Below are 27578 nucleotides of genomic sequence, written 5' to 3'. Positions count from 1 at the left end.
AGTGGACCAGACACCCTCTTTCTCCTGCTTTAAAAAACTCCAATGCCAGTCTCTTCTTATCAACTTAGTAGTTACATGCCCTGTCTTTTCAGATAATATTTTCTCAAGCTATTTTAAAGCTCCTTAAGAGCACAAAGCACATCTGATGTTTCACTTCCAGGCCTCCAGCCCTGGCCTCAAAGAAGAGCACCACACAATACCAGGCTGACAGGCAGGTGTGCTCCAGTCTTGCCCATCATGCGGCACTGCCAGCAGGACCTGGAGCCCTCCTGGCTTAGCCCTCAGGAAGGGACCCAGGTGAGTGTCATGCAACAATAAAAAGCATTAAACCTGATACAGCCCTCAGTATCCTACGCTCGACCCTGTGCAGCACTGTCTGTGTACTGACTCATTTAATCCATACAAAGCTCTGTGAGGTGCAGGGAGTAGGAAGCCTGTATTCACAGAGGGAACGGAGGCACTGACAGGTTAAGTAACTTGCCCAAGGTTGCACAGCAAGGAAGTGGCAGTCTGATTTCAAACCCAAGGTATGGAATTCTAGAGACTATGAGCTAAAACTCTAGTTATAAGTAAGTAAAAATGAGGCTGCCTCTCGGGCCAGAGCTGAGAGGATCTGTTGGGAGACAGATCAGTAGGCAACCTGCAGGGAGGCGGGAGGACCGACCTTCACTGACCAACAAAGCTCACAGATAACTTGGGGCTTTAATGACACCACAGCAGATAATGCTACCCCAAGTGACACAGTAGACCTCTGTTTGCCATTTATGATGTGCACCCATGTTTTTGGCCAAACTTCCAGGAGGGCAAAAATCTATTTTTATTTTTTAATTTTATTTTTGTTTATACTTAGGTACTTGTGTTTCCTATTATAAACAAATTTTAGCATTTACTTTTTAACATTTTATAGTATAAGAAATTTCATGTCACAAAAAATTATCAGCTAGATTGCTAGCTCCTGCCTAAAGTGTACTAATGAATAATACATCACTCTTTGTTGACCAAAAATTCTTCTGTTGCAAGTCTGTCATTAAGTTCAGCAAAACTGATTATTGTTTTCCAGGTCGTTATTCTGCATATGGATATCATTATTGCTTTCTAGACTTACCCTTTTAGCATATAAGCATAAATCAAAGAATTTAAAACATAATATTTTAGAGTACAGAATGTAAACTTTTTTTCTCTACCTTAAATATCTCTATTAAGCTGGGCATGGTGGCTCATGCCTATAATCCCAGCACTTGGGAGGCTGAGGCAGGTAGATTGCCTGAGCTCACAAGTTCAAGACCAGCAAGACGCCATCTCTTATTAAAAAAAAAAAACAAACAAAAAAAACGTCTGGGCGTTGTAGCAGGTGCCTGTAGTCCCAACTACTTGGGAGGATGAGGCAAGAGAATCACTTGAGCCCAAGAGTTTGAGGTTGCTATGAACTGTGATGCCACAGCACTCTACTGAGGGTGAAAAAGTGAGATTATCTCAAAAAAAAAAAAAAAAAAACAAAAAAAACAAAACAGTCTTTGCTGGACAGCCTACAGTAAAAATCCAGAAGCAACCACAAAATCTATAGATGCAGAATTAGCACCATCCATGTGTAATGCACATCCTTACTTTCCCCCCTAAGAATCTGTCAAGAAACTGCACATTATACACAGCAAAATATTGTGGTGTTCCCTTCTAGGTAAGGTCCGGAACAGGATTTTGATATAATCTTACCGAAGCAGTTCATCCTGAACTTCAACCAAACGCTGCCTTTTCTTTTCGATATCTGAAATCATCTAAACAACACAATCATTCCTGTGTTAAATTCATTCCATGTACATAGTGCCAGGTACTGAAGTACAATGGGTAGCAAGACAGCCCAATTCTTACCACCATGGACTTTGGTCTAATGGGGAGGGCAGACCCTACTTATAAACAGTGAGTGACACAGCGGGTGATGGGTTCTATGAAGGAAAAAAGCGGCAGGGGCGGGGCATCTACTTCAGAACAACCCTGAAGAGGAAGTGGGGACAGGTTTACTGGAGCCTGTGACCTGTAGTTTTATCTAGACACACTAGGAAAATAATGCAGGAGGGCAGTGTTTTGAAGTTTTATCTAGATACACTAGGAAAATAATGCAGGAGGGCAGTGATACACTTTGTATTTTACAAAGAACGTTTCAATGTTACAAATTTTATTAACTCAGTCATCATTTTGAGTAACTACCTAATATCACTGTTGGACATTCAGAATGTTCCCACTTGCTTATAAGCAATGCAGAAATGACCAGTAACATTAAAATGGAAAGAAAACAAAAATCCAAAGGTTTATAATCACTGGAAAGAAAATGTATGTATTTCAAGCCCATTTCTATGTAAACCTCCTGAACTCACCTCTGAGGGCATGGGGTCCAGCCACACAGACAGGAAAGCAGGGTCTGGTGCTAACCAGCTTGTCCCCCACTCACACCTCATACTGCATGGTTTTTAAGGCGGCACAACACTGAAGCAGCAGAACGTGTCAACTAGAAACGAGGTCTCCATACCCCCAGCTCCGTACCCTTCCCAGCTGTCCTTTTACTGGGACAGTTTTTTTTTTTTTTTTTGTAGAGACAGAGTCTCACTTTATGGCCCTTGGTGGAGTGCCATGGCATCACACAGCTCACAGCAACCTCCAACTCCTGGGCTTTAAGCGATTCTCTTGCCACAGCCTCCCGAGTAGCTGGGACTGCAGGCGCCTGCCACAATGCCCAGCTATTTTTTTTTTTTTTGGTTGCAGTTCAGCCGGGGCCAGGTTTGAACCCGCCACCCTCGGTATATGGGGCCGGCGCCTTACCGACTGAGCCACAGGCGCCGCCCTACCTGGGACAGTTCTTTATTCTAAAGGGTTTTGGGCAGGGTGTGGTGGATTACAAGTGTGTAATCCCAGCACTCTCGGAGGCTGAGGTGGGTAGATTGCTTGAGCTCCTGAGTTAGAGACCAGCCTGAGCAAAACTGAGACCCCATCTCTACTAAAAATAGAAAAACTGACGCAAGAGGCTTGCTTGAGCCTGAGTTGGAGGTTGTTGTGAACTATGATACCATAGTACTCTACCCAGGGTGACAGCTTGAGATTCTGTCTCAAAAAAAAAGGTGTGGGGAGGGGGCGGTGCCTGTGGCTCAAAGGAGTAGGGCGCTGGCCCCATATGCCGGAGGTGGCGGGTTCAAACCCAGCCCCGGCCAAAAACTGCAAAAAAAACAAACAACAAAAAAAAACGGGTTATGCTTTTTGACATCCACAAAAGCAGTAAATATACAATATTAAATACTCATCCACATACTTGGTCACACTGAACTTGATAGACATGTTCAGGGTAACAACATATTCGGGCTAACTTGGAGCCATTTAAATAAGGCTTAAATTTTTGTTTTCTATTGTAAAAATTATAATTAGATGCTTGCACAGCTTTAAGCAACAAAGGTGGCTAGGACCCCTGTTCCATGGCTTGCAGTAGTGCTCATCGGGTCAACTAAATAACCCAACCAAAAGGATCTAAAAGCCAGGAGTGGTGGCTCATGCCTATAATCCTAGCACTCTGGGAGGCCAAAGCAGGTGGACTGCCTGAGATCACAGGTTCAAGACCAGCCTGAGCAGGAGCGAAACCCCATCTCTAAAAATAGTTGGGTATTATGGCAGGCACCTGTTGTCCCAACTACTTGGGAGGCTGAGGCAAGAGAATCGCTTAAGCCCAAGAGTTGGAGGTTGCTGTGAGCTATGACACCATGGAAGTCTACCCAGGGCAACATAGTGAGACTGTCTCAAAAAGAAAAAGAAAAAGAAAAAAAATTAAAAAATAATAATAAAAATCTAATAATGTCTAAAGGTGATAAACCCAGGGTCAGGTATTTTCTTAACTCCACACTTAATGTCACTAATGTGCATGACCGTGACTCTGACCATATGACTTACCTTAGCATTCCTCCTTTTCAGCTTTTTTAACATGTGGGCATCTTTAAGCTACATGAAACAAAAAAATATTCACATGCATTTTCCAAAATTAAATTAGTTTCACATATATCACATTTAGTTTAAAACCTGTTCTGTGAAATACAAGTGTTTCTAAGAGTTTACCACATTCCCAGCAAATGCAAGCTTTTCTAAGACACGGTGCTGTCTCAGGATTAGGCAAAAAATTGTTAGACCAACATATTTATGTCCAGTGAGCTTACCATTTTGATGAGTTCTTCTTTAATATTAAAATAAAATTTGTTGATGGCTTTCTTACAGATTTTGGATTCTATTCTTTGTCTGTAGAAGAATTTAAAAATAAAAGGTACCATAAAGAATTTTGAAAGGTGTTTCATGTGCTTAGTATGTAACAGACACACACAATTTGGCACGTGCTGTTTTAAATATCTAAGGTGACAGTGCTTAGCCTGCAGCCCTTTCTCAGACTTAAACAAAATACTGAAAACATGTCCCAGCAAAAGCAGAAAAACAGGTGGTGCTCCCTGAGTCCTCTGATAGGAGGTCATCGTAACTCCTTGACACTGGCTAAGTTCCTAGTAACAACTGCTTACAGCCAACCCCAGTCTCCTCCCACCCTCTAATCTAAACCAGGGGCTTCCTCCCACCCTCCTTGCCTGTTAGCAAATAGAAGAATAAATAACTGTGTGACACATTTGGACCAACTGATAAGTAGCCATAAATCAGCTATCTAGTTCTTCTGCTTGCTTTGGATTTAATTAGCTTTTTTCTAATTTCCTAGGGCAGAAGGTTAATTTGGTCATCCATCAAAACAAATAAACACAAAAGCCTGTTAGAAATAATAAATGAATTCAGTAAAGTTGCCAGCTTCAAAATAAACACAAAAATATAGTTGTGGGCTCAGTGCCCATAGCTCAGCCACATACACCGGAGCTGGCAGGTTCGAATCCAGCCAGGGCCTGCCAAACAACAATGACAACTACAACCAAAAAATAGCCGGGCTATTGTGGGTGGTGTAGTGGGTGCCTGTAAACCCAGCTACTTGGGAGGCTGAGGCAAGAGAATTGCTTAAGCCCAAGAGTTGGAGGTTGCTGTGAGCTGTGACGCCATGGAACTCAACACAGGGCAACAGCTTGAGACTCTGCCTCAGAAAAAAAGAAAAAAAATACAGTTGTGGCCAGATGCGGTGGCTCACGCCTATAATCCCAGCTAGTCAGGAGGCTGAACCAGGAGCATCACTTACACCTGGGACTTGAGACTGCAGTGAGGTGATCATGCCACTATACTCCAGGCCTGGGAGACAAAGCAAGAATCTCTCTCCAAAACAAAGCAAACAAAAAGAATGAGCTCCATTTCTACATGCTAATTACAAACCACTTAAAAAGGAAATTAAGAAAATAATTTCAGGCTCCGCACCTATAGCTCAGCAGCTAAGGCACCAGCCACATACACCAGAGCTGGTAGGTTCGAACCCAACTTGGGCCTGCCAAATAAACAATTTCACTTACAATAATAACCAAAAGCATGTTCAGAAAGGGTCAGTACTTAATGATAAATGTTCAATCTGTAAGACAGAATTTTAAACATGATGTTCCTAAGTCGCACAAACTAAAGCACCAGTAAAACTCAAGTAATCAGAGTTTCCACATAGATCCATACTTAGATGTTCTAGCTCGATCCAGCGGCCAGAGATTCCACATGGATCATGTGCTAGGGCACAGAGAAAGCATCAAAATTAAGAAAAGAAAAAAGGTATCACCAGACCATCTTTGACAACATAGTTAAGATAGAAGGTTTACACAAAAATATAAATAGTCACATAATTGTGGATAGAGAAAAACATTCTAATAATTCAAAGAGCTAAAGAAAAAGTTATAATGAAAATGTAAAATTAAGTTTTTAAGATGGATTTTAGGAAGAAAAACAGAAAATGTAAAGATTCCAAAAACAATGATATAACACACCAAGAAAACTGTTGGATGAGCAAACATGGTGCTTTGAGGGAAGCTTATCGGATACATATATCACAGTATCAAAAGACTTACTCATACTCTAGGAGGGTTTTCTCCAGTGCAGGCAAAACAATATCCAACTCCATGATGTCACTGATTTTCTTTCCTTCTAGACACCAGATACGTACAACATCAGAAGTACCTAGAATATTAAGATAAACCAATTTAATATGCTGTTTATTCATAATTTTGCTGTAGGTCCAGAGTTCAGTTTCCTTGATGGTAAATGGAATAAAACATTTTCTGGCTTTTATTTACAAAACTGTAATTACTGAACATTTGTAAGGTGCTATAGTCAATTTCTAAAGCAGGCTCAGATTTTCTGTGCAATGTTAACATGAGCCACTGACAGCACAGTCCGTCCTTCTCCTGTAATTACCTTATTTAATGCTGCAAAACTGATGCCCACACTCAGTTTGTCTCTGGAGTCCCACTGCCCTGAGTGACTCCTGGGTGGTGGGTTAATGACAGCTGCAGACTCTCTGCCACCTTCCCTAGTTCTCTTCCCCTTGAACCTGGGACAGACCCAGGACTGGCCTGCACAGCAGGACACGTGAGTGACACTGCAGCTTTCAGTGCCAGGGCTCAGAGATCTACAGCTGGGGCTGCTCTTCACCTCCTCAAACACTCCCTCCTGGATGTCACCTGTCATGTGAGAGTCTGACCCCCACAGGACAGGACAGCCTAACCTTCAGGAAAAGAAGGGACCACAGGAGGGGCCAAAGGCATGAGACCTATGAACAGGGATTGCAGACCTTCACCCCAGCACAGCCACAGATGAGCAGATCGCCCACAGTAAATAAGCTCATGGTGGCTGTAAGTCGGGGCTGGCAACTTCTGCAGAGGGCTGGACGGTGAGCACTGCTGGCTGTGTGGGCAGCTGCACAGCCACAGTGTGTAAAGCAGTGCACCTGCCTGGGACCAATAAGGTTATTTTCTAAAACAAGCAACGGGCCAAACTTGGATTACAGATCATAGTTTTCCGATCACTGCCTTAAATCACTAGGTTTGGGCAGTTTGTTTGTGTCAATACACACCTGAGACACCGGCTGACCCCGACAGCTGTGTTAGCTCTGACACATTTTTGGATCTAATCTTAATAGCACCTACAGCTTACAGGTTTATTATAAGGATTAGAAAAAGGATGACATTAACAGCAGAATGACAGGCACACAGTAATATCCCAGCATTTCTGTTGCAATTAATTTACGATAGAAATAGGACAGCAGTAAAGGTACTGAGACCACAAGTCCAGGCCAGGCCTATGACCTGCTCACCCCCATGCAGGCCCTAGTCCCAGCTTACCTGAGCTCAGCTCACTGGGACTTTATAGAAAAATCAGTAACCTGTAAAAAGTACTCCTGCTTTTACAAAACACAATATCTGAAGATCTTATTAGTACAAATAAAATCCTTCTTACACTTTCAGGGCTAAGATTTTTTTTTTTTTTTCCATTTTTAGACAGCGGTGTCATCATAGCTTTCTGCAACCTCACACTCCTAGGATCAAGTGATCCTCTTGCCTCAGCCTCCTGAGTAGCTGGGACTATAGGCAGCTGCCACCACGCCCAGCTAGTTTTTCTATTTTTAGTGGAGACTGGGTTGTCACTCTTTCTCAGGTTGGTCTCAAACTCCTGACCTCAAGTGATCCGCCCACCTTGGCCTCCCAGAGCACTAGGATTACAGGCATGAGCCACCATGCTTAGCTAAAATTTAATTACGAATCATTCTATCCAACCTCTCACTCTGATTTAGCATTTTTAATTTTAGTATCATAACTGATTTGTTATGAGTTGTTTTATGCACATGAGAACATTTGTGTGTGTGTGTGTGTGACCCTCCTGGGACCCCAGTATACTAAGAAGACACTGAAGCACTCCGGGTACCCCCACTCAAATATATCCCCTGCCAACCTTGTCAGTAACCACCATTCAGCGTTTTGTGTTGATTCTTCTTCATTACTGTACACACGTGTACATTTTTAAATAGCAGTTTTTTGGTTTTCTTTTGAAACAGTCTCACTATGTTGCCCTCAGGAGAGTGCCATAGAGTCACAGCTCACAGCAACCTCCAACTATTGGGTTTAAGCAATTCTCTTGCCTCAGCCTCCCAAGTAGCTGGGGCTACAGGTGCCCACAACGCCTGGCTTTTTTATTGTTGTTGCAGTTGTCATTGTTGTTTAGCAGGCCTGGGCCGGGTTTGAACCTGCCACCCTTAGTGCATGTGGCTGGCACCCTAACCACTATACTACGGGCGCCGAGCCGATAGCACAGTTTAGTTCTGCATGTGTCTTTCTATATTTGTTAACCTACCAGCAGAGGTTTCCTCTGTGTTCCATCCATCACATAACACATCACAACCACCCCCACCCCCCAGCCACCCCTGGGCTGTTTCCAGCACTGTGTGAGCACCACAGGTGATGCTAAGGGAGTTCACATGCATGCTTCACGCACCTGTGCAAGAATTCCTCTAAAAAAACACATCCACAGTGAGTGCTGGGTTTCGAACTCTGCACATTTTCAACTTTACAAAAGATGCCAAAATGATTTTCAAAGTGCTTAAAACATTTATACCTGCACTTGTTAAGGATCCCTACTTGGTAACATCTTCATTGAATTTGGAATCGAGTCACTAAAGTATTTGCCATCTAGTATATGCAAAAGGTCTCACTCTAGCTATAATTCAAGTTTCTGTGATTAGGAATGGACTCCCTCCAAATGTTTATTTTACTATTTTCTCTACTCTAAAAATATGCTGGTGTCATTTGCCTATTTTTCTACAAGGGTATCTTTTTATTAATATTCCTATATTTCGAGGCCAGGCACCGAGGCTTATGCCTGTAATCCCAGCACTCTGGGAGGCTGAAGTGGGTGAATTGCCTAAGCTTAGGAGTTTGAGACAAGCCTGAGCCAGAGCAAGACCCCATCTCTTTTTTTTTTTTTTTTTTTTTTTTTGTAGAGACAGAGTTTCACTTTATTGCCCTCGGTAGAGTGCGTCACGCAGCTCACAGCAACCTCCAACTCCTGGGCTTAGGCGATTCTCCTGCCTCAGCCTCCCGAGTAGCTGGGACTACAGGCGCCCACCACAACACCCGGCTATTTTTTTGTTGCAGTTTGGCTGGGGCTGGGTTTGAACCACCACCCTCAGTATATGGGGCCGGTGCCATGCTCACTGAGCCACAGGCGCCAGCCTCATATGCTGGAGGTGGCGGGTTCAAACCTAGCCCCGGCCAAAAACTGCAAAAAATAAAAAAAAGCCAGGTGTGGCTCGGCGCCTATAGCTCAGTGGCTAGGGCGCCAGCCACATACACCGGAGCTGGCAGGTTCGAATCCAGCCTGGGCCTGCCAAACAACAATGACAACTACAACCAAAAGAAAATAGCTGGGCATTATGGCAGGAGCCTGTAGTCCCAGCTGATTAGGAAGCTGAGGCAAGAGAATTGCTTAAGCCCAGGAGTTTAAGGTTGCTGTGAGGTGTCATGGCACTCTACCCAGGGCAACAGCTTTAAGACACTTGGCTCCAAAAAAAAAAAAAGCCAGGTGTTATGACAGGTACCTGTAGTCCCAGCTACTTTGGAGGCTGAGGGAAGAGACTTACTTGAGTCTAAGAGTTTGAGGCTGCCGTGAGTGGTGACACCATAGCACTCTACTGAGCATAACAAGGACTGTCTTAAAAAACAAAAAGATACTCCTAACTCCTGAACTATCAGATTTTACCTGCCACATTTATGTTTTCATATCACCTAAAGCTGCTTTTCTATGTGTGCAGCGAGTCAGAAGTCTCACTCCATTTTTCCTTTGGGACAACCCCAATGACCACAGTCCCATCTCTGTCACACACTCAGGTCCCCACATCTGCATGGGCCTCCTTCTGGTCTATCTTTTGGTGCACTGTCTTTAAGATTAGAACTAAATTACCCGTTCCTTAAATGTCTGTTAAACTCATTTGAATTGGACAGTTAGAGGATTATTCTAGTTTTCCCTAAAAGCCATCTTGTTAGCCTTGTGTTTTTCCACATATTAATGTGCTGCAAGCCAGGGGTAGAGGGGAGATATCTCCTTTGCATCTATTTTTTGAGGGCCCTGGATTTTTTTTTAATTTCTTTTTAACTGACACATAATCATTGAACATATTTATGGGGTGGAGTGTGACGTTCTGATACATGTATGTGCTGTGTAGAAATCATACCCAGGTATTCAGCATGTCCATCACCATAATTCATCATTTCTTCATGGTGAGAACATTCAAAATCCTCTCTTCTGACTACAGGCAGCCCCCGGGTTTCAAACCAGATAGATTCTGTAGGTTTGTTCTTAGGTTGAATTTGTATGTAAGTTGGAACAGGTACATTCACCTATTACCTGTGATAGCCTCCATTCCTAAGTACGAGTTGTACCTAAGTCAGATGTTAGTAATTTAGGGATTACCTGTACCTGCCTTTAACCAGGGCCACCTCGCTGTGCAGCAGAACACCTGAAACCCCACCTGCTGATGTTAACTTGGTGCCACTGACCAACTTCTCCCTGCCCCTCCACCCCCTTCCCTATTCTAAAGTTACTCACATGAAGTTGTTCATTGTATTCTTAGTAACACTTTAAACTGTGCAGCTTCTGGTGGGAACAGAAAATTACGTAACCACTTTGGGAACGCAGCTTTCAAAGCTTGGCACTTTCTTGTAAAATTCAACATATGCCTACCCTATGACTCAGTAGCTTCACTCCTTTTTATTAATTTCTCTTATTTAAGTAAGAGAAATGAAAACATATGTTCACAAAGACATGTGTATAAGAATGTTCACAGCAGCCTTACTCATAATAGACAAATCCCGAAAACAATTCAGTTGCCCACCAGTAAGGGATGGGACGAACTGTGTTGTAATCAAACAAAGGGATTAAAAAATACACATACACACAAAACATAGATAAATCTCAAAAAAAAAATTATGCTGAGTGAAAGAAGCAATACATAAGAGTACATACTATGATCCCGTTAATAGGAAGTGGGTAAAAATAGACTATATATTTTGGGATTACATTTATATAAAATTCCAGAATAAACAAAACTAATCTAAAGTGGATAAAACAGCTGAACCAGTTGCCTGAGGAAGTGGGATGGGGATTGACAGGAAAGAGATGTGATAGAACTTTCTGGAATCAAGTGTTTATCTATTGATCATGGTTTGACTTATCCTTCAAGGTTGGGCATTTCCCTGTGCTGTATGTACAGTCTACATTTAAAAGAAAACAGCATCAACAAAAAAAGAACTCCAGTGAGATGTGTGCATGCTGAAGTATTTCAGAAGTACTGATATCTAACTGATTTTAAAATGCATTAAAAAATTAAACCAGATTAAGGGATAGATAGGTAACAAAGCAAATATAAGAAAATGTTAACTTAAAAAAAAAAAGAAGAAAAAATGTTCAGTATAAAATCTTGGTGGTAGGTGAATATATACTAAAATATATTTTCAGCTTTGTTGTATGTTGAAAAATGTTCACAATAAATGTTAGAAAAAAGATTACTCCAAATCATATATTCTTAATTTGTAAAGGACACAATTTTATGTATTTATAATTTACTACTTTAACAAACTAAAAATGAAGTTTTTTCCCCATAACAATTATTTTTTAATTAAATCATACCTGTGTACATTAATGCAATCATGGGGTACAATGTGCTGGTTCCACACACAAGTTAAAATATTTTCATCACACTGGTTAACATAGGCTCATGGCATTTTCCTAGTTATTATGTTAAGACATTCATACTCCACACCTAGCAAATTTCACATGTACCCTTATAAGATGCACGGTAGGTGTGGTTCCACCAACTACCTTCCCTCCACCCATCTTCTCCCCGTCCCCCTCCTCCTTTCCCCATCTTCTTGGGCTATAAGTGGGTTATAGCTTTCATAAGAAAGCTATAAATTAGTTTCATAGCAGAGTTGAATACATTGGATACATTTTCTTCCATTCTTGAGATACTTTACTAAGAAGAATATGTTCCAGCTCCATCCATGTAAACACATCAGAGGTAAAGTCTCCATCTTTTTTTAAGGCTGCATAATATTTCATGCACAATTTATTAATCCATTTGTGGGCTGTGCACTTGGGCTTCTTCCATGACTTAGCAATTATGAATTGGGCTGCAATAAACATTCTGGTACAAATATCTTTGTTATAATGTGATTTTTGGTCTTCTGGATATATACCTAGTAGAGGAATTGTAGGATAGATTGGCAGGTCTATTTTTAGATCTCTAAATGTTCTCCACACATTTTTCCAAAAGGAACTTATTAATTCTCACCAGCAATGTAAAAGTGTTCCCTTTTCTCCACAGCCAAACCAACATCTCTGGTTTTGGGATTTTGTGATGTGGACTAATCTTACTGATTAGTCAATATCTCAAAGTAGATTTGATTTGCATTTCTCTGATGATTAAGGATGATGAGCATTTTTTTATATGTCTGTAGGCCATGCGCCTGTCTTCTTCAGAGAATTTTCTCTTCAAGTCCCTTGCCCACCCTGAGATGGGATCATTTATTCTGTTCTTGCTAATATGTTTGACTTCTCTATGGATTCTGTTATTAAACCTTTGTCGGAGTCATAACCTGCAAATAATCTTCTCCCATTCTGAGGGCTGTCTGCTTGTTTTACTTACTGTGTTCTTGGCTGTGCAGAAGCTTTTTAGTTTGATCAGGTCCCAGTAGTGTATTTTTGATGCTGCTTCAATTTCCCCAGGGTATCCTCCTCATAAAATATTCGCCTAGGACAATTTCTTCAAGTGTTTCCCCTGCACTTTCGTCTAGTATTTTTATAGTTTCATTTTTAAGTTTAAATCTTTAATCCAGGGCGGCACCTGTGGCTCAGTTGGTAAGGCGCCGGCCTCATATACCGAGGGTGGTGGGTTCAAACCCAGCCCTGGCTGAAATGCAACAAAAAAATAGCCGGGTGTTGTGGTGGGAACCTGTAGTCCCAGCTACTTGGGAGGCTGAGGCAAGAGAATCGCTTAAGCCCAGGAGTTGGAGGTTGCTGTGAGCTGTGTGATGCCATGGCAGTCTACCGAGGGCAATAAAGTGAAACTCTGTCTCTACAAAAAAAAAAAAAAATCTTTAATCCAGTGAGAGTCTATCTTAGTTAATGGTGAAAGGAGTGGGTCCAATTTCAGTCTCCTACAGGTTGCCAGCCAGTTTACCCAGCACCATTTATTAAATAGGGAATCTTCCCCACTGAATGTTTTTAGTTGAATTGTCAAAGATCAAATAATGGTAAGCAGATGGGTTCATCTCTTGGTTCTCTATTCTGTTCCATACATCTAACTCTCTGTTTTTGTGCCAGTACCATGCTGTTCTGATCACTATTGATTTATAGTATAGTCTGAGGTCCAGTAGCGTGATTCCTCCTGCTTCATTTTTATTTCTGAGTAACGTCTTGGCTATTCAAATTTTTTTCTCATTCCATATAATACGAAGTATTATTTTTTCAAGATCTTTAAAATATGACAGTGGAGCTTCAATAGAATTGTACATTGCTTTGGGTAGTATGGACATTTTAACAATGTTGAGTCTTCCCAGCCATGAGCATGGTATGTTTTTCCATTTGTTAATATCTTCGGCTATTTCTTTTCTTAGTTTCATAGTTCTCTTTATAGAGATCTTTCATATCCTTTGTTAGGTAAACTCCCAAATATTTCATCTTCTTTAGCACTACTGTGAATGGAATAGAGTCCTTGACTGTTTTTTCAGCTTGACTACTGCTGGTATATATAAAGGCTACAGATTTATGAGTGTTGATTTTGTAACCTGAGACACTGCTGCATTCCTTGGTCACTTCTAGGAGTTTTGTAGTAGAATCCCTGGTGTTTTCCAGATATACAATCATATCATCTGCGAAGAGGGAAAGTTTGATCTCTTCTGACCCTATATGGATACCCTTGATGGCCTTTTCTTCCCTAATTGCGATGGCTAAAACTTCCATTACAATGTTAAAGAGCAGTGGAGACAATGGGCAGCCTTGTCTGGTTCCTGATCTGAGTGGAAATGATTTTAATTTAACTCCATTCAATACGATATTGGCTGTTGGTTTGCTGTAGATGGCCTCTATCAGATTAAGAAATGTCCATTCTATACCAATTTTCTTAAGTGTTCTGATCATGAAAGGATGCTGGATATTATCAAAAGCTTTTTCTGCATCAATTGAGAGAATCATATGGTCTTTGTTTTTTAATTTGTTTATGTGCTGAATTATATTTTTAGATTTACGTATATTGAACCAGCTTGAGACCCTGGGATAAAACCCACTTGGTCATGGCATATAGTTTGTTTGATGTGTTGTTGGGTTCTGTTTGTAAGGATCTTGTTGAATATTTTTGCATCAATATTCATTAGTGATACTGGTCTATAATTTTCTTTTCTTGTTGGGTCTTTTCTTGGTTTGGGAATCAAGGTGATGTTTACTTCATAGAATGTGTTGGGTAGAATTCCTTCTTTTTCTATATTTTGGAAAAAGTTGAGTAATATAGGTACTAGTTCCTCTTTAAAAGTTTGGTAGAATTCTGATGTGAAGCCATCTGGTCTCAGGCTTTTCTTTTTAAGGAGATTTTGTATAGTTGGTGCTATTTTAGAACTTGATATAGGCCTGTTCAACATTTCCACTTTATTCCGGCTAAGTCTTGGAAGGTAGCCTGCTTCCAGGTATTGTCAATTTCTTTCAGATTTTCGTATTTCTGAGAATAAAGTTTCTTGTAATATTCCTTAAGGATTTTTTGAATTTCTGAGGAGTCTATTGTTATTTCATCCTTACCATATCTGATTGATGAAATTAGAAATTTTACTCTTTTTTTACTCAACTCCTGGTTAGGTTGGCCAAAGGTTTATCTATTTAATTGACCTTTTCAAAAACCAACTTTTTGATTTATTGATCTGTTGTATAATCCTTTTCTTTTCAATTTCATTTAATTCTGCCCTAATTTTGGTTATTTCTTTTCTTCTGCTGGGTTTGGGTTTGGGTTTGGGATTGGAATGTTTTTTCTTTTCCAGTTGCTTGAGATGTCCCATTAAGTTGTTCACTTCCTCTCTTTCTATTCTCCTGAGGAAGGCTTGCAGTGCTATAAATTTTCCTCTTAGGACTATCTTTGCGGTATCCCAGAGGTTCTGATAATTTGTGTCTTGATTATCGTTTTGTTCCAAAAATTTGGCAATTTCCTTCTTAATCTCATCTATGACTCAGTTATCATTCAGCATAAGGTTATTTATCTTTCATGTTTTTGTATGCAGATTCCTGTTGTTACTGCGTTCAACTTTTATTTCATGACAGTCCAAGAAGGTGCAATGAATAATTTCTATTCTTTTAAATTTGCTGAAGTTAGACTTGTGACCTAAGATGTGATCAACTTTGGAGTATGTTCCGTGGGCTGATGAGAAGAATGTGTCTTCAGTTTTGTTAGGATAAAATGTTCTGTCGATGTCTGTTAAACCCAAATGTTGAATGGTTAAGTTTATGTCTAACATTTCTTTACTTAGCTTCCTATTGGAGGATCAATCTAACACAGCCAAAGGAGTGTTAAAATCTCCGACTATTATGGAGCTGGAGAAAATCAAGTTGCTCATATCTGTTAGTGGCCCTCTTATAAATTGAGGAGCATTCTGGTTGGGTGTATGTTAATAATTGAAATCTCATCTTATTTTATTTTTTTTTGAAATCTCATCATGTTGAGTGTTACCCTTAACAAATATGAAGTGACCATCCTTATCTTTCCTTTTGTTGGTTTAAAGACTATTGTATCTATGAATAAAATTGCAACACCTGCTTTTTTCTGATTTCCATTTGTCTGAAATATAGATGACCATCCCTTCACCCTGAGTCTATATTTATCTTTTAAGGTAAGATGAGATTCTTATATGCAGCAGATATCTGGCCTGAGATTTTGTATCCAGTCAGCCAACCTGTGCATCTTTAGAGGACAATTTAAGCCATTTATGTTCATTGAGAATACTGATAAGCCTGGTAGAATTTTGGGTATCTAGTTTTTCGGAAGTCTAGTGGACATTTTTAATCCTTTCACCACTGTGGAAGTTGGAATTTGATCAAAAGTTTCAGAGTGAGTTTACTTTGGTGGTGGAGGATTGCGCTGGTCATTATGGGGAAGAGGTCTGAGAATATCCTGGAGAACTGGTTTAGTTATGGCAAATTTCTTCAACATGTGAATGTCATTAAAGTATTTAATTTCTCTATCATAAATGAAACTTGGTTTAGCAGGATATAGGACCCTGGGTTGAAAGTTCTTGTTTTAGGAGATTAAAAGTTGATGACCACTCTCTTCTACCCTGAAAGGTTTCAGGGAGATCAGCAATCATTCTAATGTTCTTCCCCTTGTAGGTTATGGTTTTCTTACATCTGGCTGCTTTCAGAATTTTCTCCTTCATATTAACTTTAGTGAAGTTAATTATGATGTGTCTGGGGAATATCTTATTCGGCTTGAGTTGTGCTGGGGTTCTGACACTGTCAGCTATCTGAATTTCAGAATCTCTTGGCATGTCTGGGAAGTTCCTCATAATCTCATGAAGAGCCTCTGTGCTTTGTGAAGCAACTTTGTTGCCATCAGGGATTCCTATGATGGGAATGTTAGTTTTCTTCGAATCATCCCAGACCTCTCTGAGAGACTGATTCGTTTTTACTCTCCATTTCTCTTCCTCTTTGTGGGTTTGGGAGCATTCAAAAGCTTTGTCTTCAATGTCAGAAATCCGTTCTTCTGCTTGCTCCATTCTGTTACTGAGGGATTCTACTGTATTTCTCAGATCTCTGAGGGCTGAAAATTCTTGTGTCAAAGTCTTTGGTGATTTAGTCTTTGGATTCATTGAATTCTTGAGACAACTTTTGAAATGCTCCTTGAATTTCTAATTACAACTTTACCTCCATTCTATTAATCTTATTTGCAATCCAAATTCTGAATTCAAATTCTGACATCTCAGCCATTTGTTTATGAATGGGATCTTCAGTTGTGTCCGCCATATCATTCCTTGATATAGGGGAATCAACTCCTTGGGGTAGTTGATCTACTCTGGTTATTCATCTTACCAGAGTTTTTCTGCTGATTGCACTCCATGATTATTTTACACCATTTGGCTAGATGAGCAGATAAGGTGAAGTTGGGTTGGGGTACTCCTGGAGTAGTGATTTACCAGCCCTTTACCCAAGAGCTAGGACTGGTGTCTGTACCTTTTGCCCTAGAGCTTTGCAAAGGACCTGTACAGTGCTATGGGCTGAGACACTGGGGACTTACTTGGTGTGGTGGAGCTAAGTGGCTCTGTCTTGTTTTCAGCTGGTCTCTATCTTACCCTGGTGAATCAGCTACTCTGGGTTGAAATCTCAGCTGTGGAGAAATACCAGCAATCAAGTCACCTTGCCCCCCACGGGCAATAACTGGAAAAGGAAAATAACCCACAACCACATACCCAGGATATCACTTTGGATAGTGGTACCACTATCCATACTACAACCACACACCCAGGGTACCACTTTGGATCACCCCAAGGGGGTGATTGGTCCAGTCTGAGAGATCCAATTAATTGTACCAGTCAGTACCCAGTCTCAAGTGGGAGAGTTCAAAAGGTCTCTGGCAACTAGATAGCAGTGGTCTGCTGGCAGCTCGAGTATGACTCATTCTGGTGCTCCGTGGAGTCAGAAGGACCCCCCCCCCCCCCAGCAAATGAACTAGTCTGGGAAGGTTGATGCTGCCTTCCCCACTTTGCACCTGTCACACCCAGTCACTGGTAACGCCACAGGGCTGTGACCCAGTTCCCTCCAACGAGCACATGCTCCTCCAGAGGTTTGCGCCTGCCTGAAATCTATGTCTCCTCAGCGAAGCCTCTACACTCTGCCACCATCCAGCAGAAGGAGCTGAGACCTGACAACCTCAGGTGGTTAATGGAAGCTGAGGTGGTTCACTCAGTTCCAGCCCCACCCCATTGATGTTGCTGACACCTATATTTTTACAGAATTTGTGATTCTGTTCTGGCTATATCCCCCTGCAGACGAGGCGCTGTTTGAGTTCACAGAAACTGCAACTCAGCCCTGGTCTGTGCCACTGCCCACAGCTGGTGTGTCTGTCTCTGCTGCAGTCTGTGTTGGGGCAGATGCGGTTAGAGCACACTCGGCTTTTGAGTTCCAGCCTCTGGCTGCCTGCCTTTGTCTCAGCTATGATCCCCTGAGGGCCCAGTGCTTCTTAGGCTCACTAAAGCACTCCTCTGCCTCAGCCTCGCCCAGGGTGTATGCCGTATCTGTGTGCGAGTCTTCTATTCTCCACCACCCCCACCCAGCCAGGTATCACCTCAGGCATATCCTTTACTCACGGGGCTTGCCTTATGTCCCAGATCTGTTCTGCCAGTGTCTGCCACTGGAGAAAATGCCTAGCTTTCTCCAGTTGCCCAGAGAGACTGGAAATGTCTCTGCAAAATATCCCCAGGGGTGTAAGCCCTATTGTTTCTGCCACTGCCACTGCTACTCTGTGACACGGGGCACCACCTCTCCCTTTCCCGTATGGTTCCTTCAGTCCAACCATCTTCTCCTTGCTCTCATTCTGCAGAATCAGCACAGACCTGCAACAGCCCATACCCTATCCACACCTCTTGAGAAAATGCCCAAGAATCTGGACTCCATGGGGGACAGGCTTCCAGACCTCGGGGTGAGAATGGAGGGGAGTGCTGGGAGTTCAGGATTGCAGGTTGAGAATATATACAGTTTTATACAGTTTAATGCCTGGCAGGAGAGTGCCATGGCACACTAGTAGGGGAAGGAGGTCCGGTTTTTAGAGGGTCTCTCCCATGGGATAAAATGGGAGGATCTTTGAACTCTGCTCACTTGTTTCTAGAAAGAATGCTGTTCTCATGGGGGAGGGGACTCCTTCCACTTGGCGTTGGATTTTGTACCTATTGTTTGTATCCTTGGGGTTGCAGCTCACCTCAGCAGGGTTGATGTGCATTCTTCAACCTTCTCTCTCAGCTCAGCTCCAAACCATCAGCTTACTTGCTAAACTTCTGTCCTTTGACTCTCCTTCTGGATGGGGACCTCTGTGGAAAGCTGGCTCCAGTCGGCCATCTTGCCTCTGCCCCTCCCATAAAATTTTTGAATGAATGACAAAGTATAAAACACTACCTGTACCTGAGTCTGTAGCTTCACTTCTTGGTCTCTCCCTTTTGCCAGAAGACATCTTCCCTTTTTCCTGAGTTTTCTACAAGAAAAAACATGGCATAGGTCTTAATATTTAAGTGTTCTTTCTCTTAAAATGTGAGGATTAAGACTGTGCTATCAAACACTATCATTCACTCTTTAGCTACTATTCTTATTTCGTTCTAAATTAACATATATTATTTATATAAACTATCAAAATTAATATAAGGAAACATAGCAAACAATTAAGTAAAACCACCACAAAACAAAAAGAAAATAACACGTCCAGTGGATTATAAAAATTGTTGCCTTGAAGGTACTTGAGACAGCAGTACATACAAGCAGCTCAGATTTCTGCTCCAGCAGCAGTGAAGCTGCGAGCTCTGCACCTGCCCCAACATAAGCCACTATAAGGTGGGGGTGGGGAACAGCACCTCTATTTAGGCAACACGAGACAAAGACCCCAACATAAGGGCAACTGCAGGTGAGCCCCAGGAACGCCACCTCCCCACACACAATTTCAAGCTAAAGTCCTCGAAGAGCACGAGACTCCCTTAGCTGAGGGGTTACCTGTACTGCACATGTGCAGACAAGAGAGACCGCAAAAGTGGAGGGAAAACTAGCCCTCACGCCCGGCTACTGTGTAGAAGGACCATGCTGAGATGACACCTCAGGTCAATAGTGGTCCTGAGAGGGCAACAGTTGATTTTAGGGTGGGATACCAAAAAAAGAAAAAAAAGCTAATAAACTGGTTATGACCTTCCACCTGGCAGGCCCCAGTACACACAGGGGCACTGCATACCTGCACAGTTACAGTGTAATTGTGTTTGAGAAAGGGGGAAGAGCAGCGGGGGTGGTGCTGTCTGAGTTCTTCCCAGGGAGGTAAACTAAAAATCCTGAATGGATCCCTCTTGGCCAAGGGTACCCCAGAAAAACATTAAAACTGACCTCTTGGCCACAAAGAGAAGGGAGACTGGATGCCTGGGACAGTAAGACACTAAATTATAAGCAGATCCAAGGCCACACAGAGCAAAGGTTAGATCACCTGCAGGCAGTCTATTTGTTTTACAGATCACTTGAGTTGGTTTACTGGGGTTTGTCTCCAATTAACTGACTTCCTTATGCTCATTTCATTAGTCAATTACAAAACTAAGAATTTTTAACCTTCTCTGCCCTCTCCCCATAACCTGTAAACTCCTGCTTCAAGATTTTCTGCTTAATCAGGCTAACACAATGTCTGCCTTCCATTAACTGATTTGTGACTTTACCTGCAATTCTGTTTCTCTACAGTGTATAAAACCACACTGTAACCCACCCATGGCAAGCCCACTAACTTAAGACTTCTTGGTGTGACTCCCCCGGCCATCGTCACACATATTTGGCTCAGAACAAAACTCTATAAGTTGGGCGCAGCACCTGTGGCTCAAAGGAGTAGGGTGCTGGCCCCATATGCCGGAGGTGGCAGGTTCAAACCCAGCCCTGGCCAAAAACAGCAAAAAAACAAAAAACAAAAAAAACTCTAAAAGTTATTTTTCAGAGTTAGGGTTTTTTCCTGTTAATACTGCCTCAGAGGGCGGCGCTTGTGGCTCAGTGAGTAGGGCGCCGGTCCCATATGCCGGAGGTGGCAGGTTCAAACCCAGCCCCGGCCAAAAACCACACACACACAAAAAAAATACTGCCTCAGAGTAGGGCCTACTCTAGATAACACCATAAACAAAGACTAAAACCCATCTCTGATCAGATCCACCACTGAGATGGACTGGGGACTGGGCTGAGCAGAATCTGAGATGACATGCCTAATTCCCTGCCTGGGAGTGTGGTGGCACCTGAGAATGCGATGGGACAGCTGCCCCCTTGATTACATCTTCACTGAAGACTACAGACAGGGGAGACTCCCCGGCAGGCATGTGTGACCTCCCGCGCTGTGCAGGAGCCATGAGACTGGGACAGGAGGGCGGCCTGCAGGAGCAGAGGACAATCTTAGCTCACACTCAAAGAGAAAATGGGTTCAGTCCCCACTGCAAGGAACTGAATTCTACTAACAACCCAAAACAGCTTCAATGATCTCAGCGGGGGACCCTGAGTCTCAGATGAGTTTTCTGCCTGTGAGACTCTGAGCAGAGAATCCCGCTAAGCTGGGCCTGGACTTCTAACCTCAGAAACTAAGATAATAAATGTGTGATGTTAAGCACCCAAGTGTATGCTGACTGGTTATGCAGCAATGGAAACTAAATGGAAGGTGAGTCCCATTGAATAAGAAAGGTGTGGAAAACACCTTAAGCTACCCACAGACTGATCACCCCCCCACCAAGGATAAAACCGAGCATGAACTTCAAGATCAGTCAATAATCAAGCTACCGACTAGAATGAAAGTCAACATTATTCACAAGAAGATACAGAATTCAGAGTTTCAACAACCCATCAACAACAATGTTCATTACATAACCAGAAAGTACTAGATTAAAGATGTCACACAGAGCTGGGGTGCGGTGGCTCACACCTGTAGTCCCAACACTCTGGGAGGCTGAAGTAGGAGGATCCCCTAAGCTTGGAAGTTCGAGACCAGCCTGAGCACCCTGAACAAGACCAAGATCCCACCTCTACTAACAACAGAAAAACTAGTTGGATATAGTGGTGAGCCCAGCTACTTAGGAGGCTGAGGTAAGAGGTTCGCTCAAGCCCAAGAGTTTGCACTATGATGCCATCGCACTCTAACCAGGGTGACAGAGTAAGAAACAAAACAAAAAAACAACAACCAACAACAACAAAAAAAAAAACCTTAGAAAAAAGATTGAGGAGTACAGAACCAAAAACATGGTGGTAATTTTAGGGTTATAGAATTTAAAGGTGATTTTATCTTCTTTCTATACCATCAAGACTTTCTAAAATAACCATTAAGTTTTATTATACTAAATGTATTTTTGTTATGTTAAGAAAAATATAAAATTTATCTGTTAAAGGATTAAAAAAACAAACAATTTTCCTTTCTTTTCTTTTTTTTTTTAGACAGAGTCTCACTATGTCGCCCTCAGTAGAGTACTGTGGCGTCAAAACTCACAGCAACCTCCAACTCTTGGGCTTAAGCAATTCTCTTGCCTCAGCCTCCCAAGTAGCTGGGACTACAGGCGCCCACCACAACGCCCGGCTATTTTTTGTTGCTGTTGTTTAGCTGGCCTGTGTTGGGTTAGAACCCACCACCTTCGGTGTATGTGGCTGGCACCATAACCACTGTGCTATGGGTGCCGAGCCAAACAAACAATTTTCAATAAACTTTTTCTCTATCCAAGGGAATGGCAGACACCTGCTTACCTGCTGACTTTCTGTTGCCAGCACCTCTCTTTTAGCAGAGGTCTGGGCAGTAAGGCGTCCTGACCTTCTAGAAGGGACTGATTCTGCTGGTTTCTCTGGAAATTCTGAAGATGCTGCAGTTGGAAGAGCTTCACGTTGCTGTGTGCTTGTTTTCCCTGCTGATTTAACTTTTCTTCTTATCTCACTTTCTTCAGTGCTTTCAGACTTATCCCTGATGGCCCTGAGTTTTCTTCTTGGCTATGTGAAGAGCATAGCATTACTGGTCTAGGAAATATGAACACTGGTAACGCTTACTACAATAGAAAACTGTGAAGTCCACACTTACTTCTAAACCTCAAAAATTAACATAATAGGAAGTTGGCAACATAATTAGTGGCTCCAAATAAACATTCCTAAGAATTTGCTCCACCTTAGCAAACCACACCCTATAGATATTCCATGAATGCTATGAAAACTGACAAAGTGCACCGAGATTTGTAATCCCTTTGATGAAAAAACACTTCAGATAAAACAGCAGTTCTCAAGCTGTGGGTCGCGACCCCTTTGGGGGGGTCGAACAACCCTTTCATAGGGGTCACCTAAGAAAAACCCATTGTAAAACACATCCTGCATATCAGATATTTATATTACAATTCAAAATTACAGTTAGGAAGTAGCAACAAAAATAATGTTATGATTGGGGGTTACTACAACACAAGGAACTATTTTAAAGTGTCATGACATTAGGAAGGTTGAAAACCACTGAGTTAAAACATGTTTTGCTTTTTACAATAAAAGTATCTTCCATGGGCGGTGCCTGTGGCTCAAAGGAGTAGGGCGCCGGCCCCATATATTGGAGGTGTTGGGTTCAAACCCGGCCCAGTCAAAAAAGAAAAAAAAAAAGTATCTCCCAAAACATAATATAGTTTCTTTATGTATGAAAAATACTGCTATAAAACAGCTTTTGTATCTATATCCAATACTTCTGGAAATGAATTATTTTATAGAACATTTTCTCTATTTGCAACCAATCAAAATATATACTCTTACTAATTAAAATAGAAAAGAGAACACTCCTACATACCTTTTTTGCACTAATTTTCACAGATTTGCTTTCACGTGCTTCTCTTTGGGAAGTGTTCAAACTGTACCAAAAAACAAGCCATCAGTATCTTCACACATTCCATTTTTATTCACACATGTCTTCTATAAGTTGTTTGTCCAACAGGAAAACAGACCCAATAAAATGAGGAGATATCCTACTTGTCACACACAAGTCTGCTTTCTCCCAGGCTGTCTGGCTGTCTCCCATGTCCTCCCCACCCAGGTGAGCAGTACCAGTGTCCACCCCTGCAGCACCTTGAGTCCTGTGTGAGAACAGCACCTTCCTCCATGTCACCATCCCAGCATGTGGGCCATTCACTGCCTGCAGTGAAAGTGAAATCTCCTAGGTTCTTCCTTAGTGATAAAAATGGAATACTTAGGCCTGGGGAGGTAGCTCACGCCTGTAATCTCAGCACTCTGGGAGGCTGATGCGGGTGAATTGCTTGAGCTCACGAGTTTGAGACCAGCCTGAGCAAGAGCAAGAACATGTCTCTAGGCTCAGCGCCTGTAGTTCAGTGGCTAGGGTGCCAGCCACATACGCCAGAGCTAGCGGGTTCGAACTCAGCCCCAGTCTGCCAAACAACGAGAACTACAACTAAAAAAAAAAAAAAAACCGGCAGTGCCTATGGCTCATATGGTGCTGGCCCCATATGCTGAAGGTGACGGGTTCGAACCTAGGCCTGGCCAAAAATTGCTGGGTTTTTGTGGCAGACGCCTGTAGTCCTAGCTAATTGGGAGGCTGAGGCAAGAGAATCGCTTAAGCCCAATAGTTGGAGGTTGCTGTGAGTTGTGACACTATGGCACTCTATCCCAGGGAGACATAGTGAGACTCTGTCTGAAAAAAAAAAAAAAAAAGAACCTATCTCTAAAAAGTAGCAGGGTATTGATGGGCACCCGCAGTCTCAGCTACTTGGAAGGGTGAGGCAGGAGGGTCACTGTAGCCCAAGAGTTTGAGGGTGCTGTGAGCTATGACACCACAGCACTCTACTCAGGGTGACAAAGTAAGACTCTGTCTCAAACAAACGAATAAGCAAAGGAATACTTTCTTTTACCCTCTGAAAAGAAAAAAAGTAACTCTTAACTTCTGATATGAGAGGACAATTCTTTCATTTTTTTCATTTGATTCAGTACATTTATTTTACACCAATCTCAAAGTGCAAAGTATGGTGAATAAAATTACCTAGAAATGAAAGGCTTTCCTTTGAACCGTTTGCTGTCTAGTAGGAAGGCCAAGACAGGGCAGAGGGAGTACTCGGGAGCATCTGACAGATGGAGATGGACACATAGCTGAGGGGTCAGGAAGGGTGTCTCATACCCAAGCAGGCCTGTGATGACACCTTTCAAGTATGAGGGCCATGTTTAAAGTGAACAGAAAAGCACAGTGGTGTAAGATGGCCTGGTATGCTTGAGCAACTCAAACAGAGCACAGAAGGTGTTTTTCAAGAGAAGATGATGCTAGGAAGAAGTCAGGATGTGTCAGTGGCACTGGGAGGCAGCCACAAATGACCCTGCACTGATAACCTGTCAGCAACAGCCTCCACTGCAGCTTGGGCAGATAGGCACTTGGGGCCATCTCTGGCCAGTAACTAAGCATGATGCGTTCTGGGGGCTCCTGTGACAGTGACCTTCCCCTCTAGGGTTCCCCTCAGGGCAGGTCAGAACCATAAACACAGCCGTACAGTCTGAAGCCTGTTCTGCCCGATGTCGTTGCTTCCCACTGTGACCTCAGAGATGTTACAATCACCCTCCTGCCTCCATGACTGCCTCAGTGTCCACCCGCGGAGGACCTAAACTGGCACAGGGGCCTCCCATGCTGCACACGGGAAATGGGCAGCCCCCAAAAGGCAGCAGGCATGGGAATAAGACAAGACTTGTGTTTCAGAAAAATCACTCTGAGGCTGAGTATGGTGATGCACACCTGTGATCCCAGCACGTTGGGATGCTGAGGAGAGAGGATGGCCTGAGGCCTGGAGTTTGAGACCAACATGAGCAACGCCTGTGGCTCAGTGAGTAGGGCGCCGGCCCCATATGCCAAGGGTGGCGGGTTCAAACCCAGCCCCGGCCAAACTGCAACAAAAAATAGCCGGGCGTGTGGCGGGCGCCTGTAGTCCCAGCTGCTTAGGAGGCTGAGGCAAGAGAATCGCTTAAGCCCAAGAGTTAGAGGTTGCTGTGAGACGTGTGACGCCACGGCACTCTACCCGAGGGCGGTACAGTGAGACTCTGTCTCTACAAAAAAAAAGAAGAAAGAAAGAAAAACCTAGCTGGGTTGTGGGGGTGCCCTGCAGTACCAGCTATTGAGGAGGTTGAGGCAGGAAGCTACCCAGAGCCCGAGTTACAGGCTGCAGCAAGCTATGACAGCACCACTGCACTACAGCCTGGGCGCCAGCGAGACCCTGTCTCTAAAAAAATAAAAGATCACTCTGGAAGTTGTGTGGGTGGGAGGTCCACAGAGAGGGGAATTCAAGAGACAAAGAGACCTAGGAGAACTGCAGCAGGAACACTGGGAAAAGTGGAAGTCCCAGAATAGTGGCACCACAGGGAGGTGGTGACAGCATGGAGAGGAGAAATGGACCCTTAAGGCACCCCCTGGCCAGGGTAGGATGGGTCAGATAGAGGAAAACAGCAGGACTGATCCCCAGATCTGGATGTGAGGGGACCAGGTAGGTACCAGGACTGTTAATTCCCAGATAATTCACAGGACTAAAGGAGTTCAGTGGCGTGAGATGAGAAAGAGGCTGGAGCTGGGCTTTGCCATGGTCGAGTCCATGGTGCCTACGGACATCCAGGGAAGTGTGACTAACACACAGGACATCTTGGGACTTGTAGGAGGGAGAGATAAGAGACAGATGTGGAAACAGTGGCACACAGGGAGTTAAACCATGACAGTGGAATGGGACAGAGCAAGAGCAGGCTCAGAGCAGACCCAGCTGCACACACAGAGAAGACAGAAGGAGACCCAGGATCAGAAAATCTGAACATCCCTATCTAGGGTTTGGGGCCTGGTTTATGAATGCTGGGAAATGCAGGTCTTTTGCAGTTTTTGGCTGGGGCCAGCCCCCTACTCCTTTGAGCCACAGGCGCCGCCCGCAAACATAGTTTATTTTTATTTATTTTCTTGAGACGGTCTCACTATGTTCCCTTGGTAGAGTGCTGTGGTGTCACAGCTCACAGCAACCTCCAACTCTTGGGCTTAGCGATTCTCTTGCCTCAGCCTTCCAAGTAGCTGGGACTACAGGAGCCTGTCACAATGCCTGGCTATTTTGTTGTTGTTGTTGTTGTTGTTGTTGTTGCTGTTGTCATTACTGGTTAGCCAGCCCGGGTCAGGCTTGAACCTGCCAGCCTCAGTGCATGTGGCTAGCGCTGTAACCACTGTGCTACGCGCGCCGAGCCATACAGTTTTTAATATAGGAAATCTTAGTAAAACTGTCAATGTGGGTCAAATGAGTAAAAAAACACATAATTATTTCAATAGGTGAATTCTGATAAAAATACATAACTCAGTATTAAGCAACGTGAATAGGCTATTTTTAGGGACCTGCTTCTTTTTCATCTCTATTTTCTAGTATCTAGAAGAGTATTTGGCAAGTACTAAATGTTCAATAATTTAGAAAATTGCATTAAAAATGAATTCCTAATAGTAAAAAATTTAATGTACATAATTCACAGCTTTCACACATAAAATCAACCACAGCAATGAAGATAAAATGTGAGAAAAGACCCCACATATAAAATAATTACCAAACACAAAAAAAGACAAATCATCTTGGAATAAATTTAGGAAATATACAAAACCAATATAATTAAAATTCTGAACAGCACTAAAAGATAGAAAGAACTTGAACAAATGGAAAAATCATCAAATATTCTTTCTAGTTTAATTTATAAATCTAACCCAATAAAGTTAACAAAACAGGAAGTCTAGAATATACCTGCTACGGATGGAACCTGACACATAAGAGCGGTGACAGCTCAACCAGCAGAGAAAGAAGGGACGTGATAAACAGCACTGAGACAAGAGAGTAGCCATCTAGAACACAGACAAAGTGTCAGCTCCACACCTCACACAA

The 27578-nt window shown here is 42.7% G+C and overlaps 2 protein-coding genes across 2 annotated transcripts in view; one reads left to right on the top strand and one right to left on the bottom strand.

The window, feature by feature from the left end:
* Positions 1 to 2712, top strand: part of PRIMPOL (primase and DNA directed polymerase) — a 48999-nt gene extending 46287 nt beyond the window's left edge. Inside the window, exons 13-14 of the transcript XR_008378884.1 lie at positions 161 to 2034; positions 2076 to 2712. The gene's annotated coding sequence lies outside the window, so the exon portion shown is untranslated. The remainder of the gene's footprint in view (positions 1 to 160; positions 2035 to 2075) is intronic.
* The window catches only part of CENPU (centromere protein U), a 41901-nt gene that overhangs the window by 3073 nt on the left and 11250 nt on the right, over positions 1 to 27578 (bottom strand). Inside the window, exons 5-11 of the mRNA XM_053584702.1 lie at positions 23492 to 23552; positions 22429 to 22665; positions 19111 to 19180; positions 5988 to 6096; positions 4185 to 4263; positions 3925 to 3972; positions 1711 to 1772 (exon numbers count right to left, since the gene is read on the bottom strand). Of these exons, the coding sequence (XP_053440677.1) occupies positions 1711 to 1772; positions 3925 to 3972; positions 4185 to 4263; positions 5988 to 6096; positions 19111 to 19180; positions 22429 to 22665; positions 23492 to 23552 (666 nt within the window). The remainder of the gene's footprint in view (positions 1 to 1710; positions 1773 to 3924; positions 3973 to 4184; positions 4264 to 5987; positions 6097 to 19110; positions 19181 to 22428; positions 22666 to 23491; positions 23553 to 27578) is intronic.

This window comes from Nycticebus coucang, chromosome 1, assembly GCF_027406575.1.
Source record: "Nycticebus coucang isolate mNycCou1 chromosome 1, mNycCou1.pri, whole genome shotgun sequence".
In the NCBI taxonomy this organism is placed as follows: Eukaryota; Metazoa; Chordata; class Mammalia; order Primates; family Lorisidae; genus Nycticebus; species Nycticebus coucang.
This window is presented reverse-complemented; position numbering and strand designations above follow the sequence as displayed.